This window comes from Colobus angolensis, unplaced genomic scaffold, assembly GCF_000951035.1.
Source record: "Colobus angolensis palliatus isolate OR3802 unplaced genomic scaffold, Cang.pa_1.0 Scaffold382, whole genome shotgun sequence".
Taxonomy (NCBI): domain Eukaryota; kingdom Metazoa; phylum Chordata; class Mammalia; order Primates; family Cercopithecidae; genus Colobus; species Colobus angolensis.
In genome coordinates, this window is record NW_012117177.1 from 671,156 (window position 1) to 676,809 (window position 5,654).

General features: G+C 41.5%; 1 protein-coding gene across 1 annotated transcript; it reads right to left on the minus strand.

Moving 5' to 3' along the window:
* Positions 1 to 1,009: 1,009 nt before the first annotated feature.
* LOC105520601 (ras-related protein Rab-40A-like) lies at positions 1,010 to 4,130 on the minus strand. Its single transcript, XM_011954423.1, has 2 exons — positions 4,027 to 4,130; positions 1,010 to 2,098 (listed from the first exon to the last, which is right to left on the minus strand). The coding sequence occupies exon 2, from the start codon at positions 2,026 to 2,028 to the stop codon at positions 1,189 to 1,191; it is 840 nt and encodes a 279-aa protein (XP_011809813.1). The 5' UTR covers positions 2,029 to 2,098; positions 4,027 to 4,130; the 3' UTR covers positions 1,010 to 1,188.
* Positions 4,131 to 5,654: the final 1,524 nt, after the last annotated feature.

The window sequence follows — 5,654 nt, forward strand, 5'->3', positions numbered from 1 at the left end:
TACAATCACCCTATGACAATGCACAAATAAGTGGTCATTCAGTTACAAAAGAGTGCAAGGACTTATATTTACTCAGTTCATCCAATATAGATTATTATAATATTCACAATGTAAATTGGAAAGTAACTATGTGGAAATCAGTTCTCCTTCCTTCCCATCTAAGGTCTCAGAAGTGCTTTCCCAGATGTGATCTCATTAACCTCTATATTGATCTGAGATTTGTTAACCAAAACTGGCCAGTACAGGGGAAATGACTCACCTAAAGTCTTATAATAGGCCTGCCCTGCCATGTTCTATTGCAATGTTTTTCTGCAAAGCCTCATCTTGCGGGGTTACATTATGTATATTTTTCTTTTTCTTCTCATTTTACCAAAAGAGAAAAATATATACCTTTTTATTGTTAAGAAACATTTTCTCAAATAAGTACCTATTTCATTCCTTACTGAAATGGTTTTTTCTTACTGATCCATTGAAACCATGTTGGCTATGTTCAACATAACTAGAGATATCTTTGGCGTTTTCCTCCCTTAGCTTCATATCTTGTAGAACATCTTGTACAAAAAAAGTAGATTTACAGAAAAACATACATATAAATCTGAATTAATCCTCAAATGTAGTAAAATAACATAGCAAAAACTTTATCAAATCCATTTCATGCACAAACTAGACAGATCTGTTATATACAATCTCTATATACATCTGCAGTGTTTTATAAATTGGTGCTTTGACTTTAAAAGGAGGTTTACAAAAAGGCCCCTCTTGTAATATCAATGACTGAATTACCTCACTATCATTGATTCTCAAATTTACTTGAATTTATACTCATCACTGCCATATCACCATTCTTACAAAGGCAGTAATTTTAAGGAAAAAGTTGCAGTGTGATTATGATATAAGTAACATTCAAAATTTCATGTTACCAAGAGTTGAGCAGAGTACTGATTTCCCCTTTATAAACACACGTCTAAAACGAGAGCTTCATGCACATCCACATAGAAATTCAAAGTCAAACTGCGTAATGTGTTTTTATTGACAGAAGGCATCATACCATTCCCAAGCAGCATGATTCCCTTGAGAAACTGAAAACTAATTTCTTGAATCTAGAATGCAACTTCCGACTTCCGTCTTCCAGGTGTAACCAGAGTTCTTCCTGGACCGATTCCAGCTTGTTTCATTTTGGTGCCTTCCTTAAGAAATTTTGCAGCTGTTTCTGGTGCAGTTTTTGGGTGGGCTCTGGGATGGGCAGACGATCTCCACTTGGCAGAGGCTGCTCCTTTTGTGGGTGGAGGTGGTGGTGAGGGAGTAGGAGAGGCCTTGCATCATCCTGGCATTCAGGCCCTTAGCCATGGAGAAGGACTTGAGGTGGCTTCTTAAGGCACTGGGGAGCGGGAGCTTGTCCACCAGGTATACGGGTGTGCAGGACACGATGGTGCGGGAGCAGAGGTCTTGCAAGCTGAGTACCTTGCTCGGCCTCCCAAAACAATTCATCCTGTGCCGCAGCAGCACGATCCTGGCCAGCTCTGTGAAAGACTCTATGATGTTGAAATTGCACAGAGGGCTGACCTCAAAGAAGGTTATGCCCAGGCGCTCAGCGTAGGCCTGGGCCTGCTCCCTGGGCACCTGCCTCTTGAATGCCAGATGTAGGCGATTCCCCACCAGGATTTTAGGGACACCGGGGGCATGCTCATCGATCTTCTTAATCCATCGATCCAAACCCTCAAAAGACCAGCGGTTTGCAATGTCGTAGACCAGGATCACTCCTTGTGCACCACGAGAGTAGGAGCGGAATATGGTACAAAATCTTCCCTGCCCCGACGTATCCCAGAGCTTCAGCTTCACCCGCTGCCCATCCAGCAGGATGGTGGTCGTCTTGTAGTCGATCCCCGCCAGGTGACTGTATGGGGACTCGGCCGCACCATCCTGCAGGCTCTCCAGGATCTCACTCTTGCCTACGTCGCTGTCGCCCACTAGCAGGAACTTGAGCAGGAAGTCATAGGCCTGGTCGGGGCTGTCCAAGGTGCTCATCATGCTGGCCCCACACTCCCGCCTGAGCCAGGCCCACAGGGTTGTGTGCAGAGGTAATGCCGGGCCTGTTTTTCTTGAGAAATTAACATAGAACATAAAAAATGAGATGGGGAAGTCTATGAAATAAAGCGAAATGAGGTGGTGGCTTTGATGGATTTCTTTTACAAACCCAGGAAACTAGTTCAGTGATTGTTTTCCTTTTCCTTACCCAGCACAGAGTAGTGACACAGCAGTTAATTAATCATGGAAACCTATACATTTCCCTTAAAATTTTCATATGATCATTATGGAACCATGCCTTTTGGATTATGTCAAAGGAATCTCCTTTAAAGTAAGGACAGGTATGAAATAGGAAGGGGACTAAGATGTGTGGAGTACCGTATGTACCCTACGCTGTGTATGACGCTTAAAATAATTTGTTCTTTTACTTGTCAGAACAATTGTCTTTGGTAGCTATGATTGTTTCCATTTTACAAATCAGAAAAGGCAAATTCAGAAATGTTATGTAATTTTTAAAAATATTGCCATTATTATAGAGATCACAGAAATCACAATCCTGAGCCAGGGCTCTCCTCATATAATGCACCACACATCCTTTTTACTCTGTGGCCATGCAGGGTTTAGGAGTAAGTGTGAACTGTCTGTGCATGTGATCCTTGACAAGCCACGCATGTTTGCATGGGCACTAATACTTTTCTTGCTGCAGGTGGACATCTCCCATAAATATAAGAGCCAAGATCTCAGAAGAGACATCTAGGACACAGATTTTGCTAGAGTGTCTCATAAATAATATTCACCCAAGAAAGATGTGTTGAAATAACGCATGCATCCATCAGTGAAGGGTTTTAGGTTTAACACATGTACAGCTCCTATAACAAAACAACAAAACTGACAAAATATGTAAATGGTTCACAGGTGAAGAAATGCAAATGGCCAGTAATCACAAGAAAAAGCATTCTAGCTCACTAATACATTAAGGAATGCAAATGAAACCATCTAAATATCCTTTTATCACCTATCATCTGATAAAATTTAAATGTAGGAAAAAAACGAAAAAGAATTTTTTAAAAATTTGAAAAAGAAAAAGGTGAAAAGTGGTTCTGTGTGTGTCTGGGTATGGGGGTGGGATGAGGGACCAAATACATCAAGGACAATGGAAACACACTTATCAGTTATAAATACATTTAAATATTGTAACAACATGTACAAAGATGGTTAAAGAAATGAGAATGCTCAGACACATATAAGGAAGTTTAAATTATTGAAATCAAGCCCCAAGGGATAGATGTTTACACATGTAATGAAGGAAAAAATTTTCACATGTCCAAAATAGCCCGGTAAGTGGTTATTTGAAATAGCATTGCTGAAATCTTTTTAAAAAGGAAAAAATGAGAAACATTCTAAATACTCATCAATACAGAACAAACATGTGAATAAAGGATAAGAAAAATATTTCTATTTCTCTCTGGGCTTCAGGGCAAATAGAGAAAAAAAAAGCCTTTAGATTAATTCCAGAGTTAGCTGACAATAAGGATATAATAAAGTTGTCTCCCTGATTTATACAAACTCCCTTAAAGACAGCACCCTGATTGGAATAATGATCATAATCATTGGTACCTTGAACAGCCGTTAGGATAAAGGAGATGAAATATAGAGTGTATTTGCTTAAAGTAGTTCAGTGCAGGTTACTTTCCTTCTCTTCAGCTCACCCGTCGCAAGGCCAACACCTAAGCTTCTGCCTGAGCCCACTCACCACTTAAGGGATCAGCCAACTCATGCGGTCCTATATCCAGTCTCTTGGCATAAAGTGCAGGATTTCACCTCCTCTGTCTTCCTCATCACCCAGAGGGGTTGTGGAGTGGGGGACCCGTGGGGCCACAATAGCAGGGGAGTGGAATCTGACAATTTCTCAAGCCCTGGAAGCCCATCTTCTAAAAGGGGGTGCTTGGGGTAGTTTAGGGAGGGTGAGGGATGAAACCTCATTCCAATCCTGCCACTTACCTGGGAAGGTGACTTAGGCTGTGAAAGCCTGAGCTCGATTATCTGTGAGATAGATCTGACTGTATCATCCTTACAGAGCTGTCCCAAGGAGCAAATGAGAAAACGCGTTGAGAGTATATGGCATGAAGTGGGACTTCAATGGCCCTTTAAATGCTGAGACACAGAAGTGGGGGCTGGCCGAGCCTCTGGACTAAGAAGGCATTGTGAAGGCATTTTTCATTGTTTCTACTAATGAGAACACAGACATCCATATAAAGAAAGCAAATCTCTCTCTGATATGCCTTGAGTTCAAAGTTTTAGAGACAGAATGTTCTCTACATTCTTGGATGTTTCATAATCTAATAAAAGCTGTTCAACATCATGCCTCTGAGCAGACCCAAATCCACTTCCCATGTTAGAAAGAAAAAAATGATAGATGTAAAACAAGACTATAAAAACATATGCTCCAGGGCATGAAATACCAAGTAGCACTTACAGGGCTGCAGAAAGGTGACAGAGAGGATAGAGGTCACAGGAGCAGGGTCTGGGCAACTGTGTCCATAGGATCCTAGAGAAGGGAGGACTGAAAGGGAATGGGAGGAGGTGTGGGAAGCCTATACAGGGGCAATGGAGGCTAAATGCCCCGCTCTCTGTGAGGGACCTCTCTATAGTGTGCACGGGACAATGTATACTGAGGAGGGAAGAGATAAATCAGTGAATGCCATATAGATTTGGAGTCCACAGCCAATGGACCAGCTTTAATACACATATATTTTTCAAACAGAACTGGCATCATAGTTTGTAACTCTTTGCAAAATGTCCTCATTTAAAAAAAAAAAAAATGGAGATAGCTGTGATGCCTCCTGATGGCCAGAACCCAGATCACAGCTTTGAAAGTCTCAGACAAGGGGCCCAGGGAAAGGGAGAGGGATGTTGGAGATGAGCTACAAAGATATCAGCCAGAGTTTTCTGGAATTATTCACCTAACGATAGCAATCTCCGTGTATTAGTCATGTTCTGGCATATATGAAACTGAGATTGGTTCTAGCCCCTGTCTGAATTAAAGATAAAACTGCATCTGTGAGTGTGTATTTGAAGTGATACAGCTAGACCTAGACACACACACAAATGTGCACACACATATACACACGCAAATACCCTGTCAATTAAATTCTTTTATTTTCTGTTTTCACCATAAAATAGAATACAATGAATGCTTTTTCAAATTAATAAACATATACACAGTACTTTTGACAATCTGTTCAAAAGTATGTTGTCACAGCCATAAAAAAAAAAAATCATGTCCCTTGTAGCAACAAGATGCATCTGGAGGCCATTGTCCTAAGTGAATTAACACAGGAACAGAAAACCAAATACCACATGTTCTCACTTATAAGTGGAAACTAAACACTGGGGACTCATGGACATAAAGATAGCAACAACAAGCCCTGGGGACTACTGGAGGAGGGGGGAGAGGTGGGGCAAGGGTTAAAAAACTATTGGGGGAGACCAAGTGAGGCGGAGCAAGATGGCCCAATAGGAACAGCTGCAGTCTCCAACTCCCAGCGCAAAGGACACAGAAGACCGGTGATTTCTGCATTTTGAACTGAGGTACTGGGGTCATCTCACTAGTGAGTGCCGGACAATCG

What these genes read in the sequence shown, in the direction of transcription:
- LOC105520601 (XM_011954423.1), bottom strand. Translation starts at nt 2,028, where the DNA reads ATGATGAGCACCTTGGACAGCCCCGACCAGGCCTATGACTTCCTGCTC.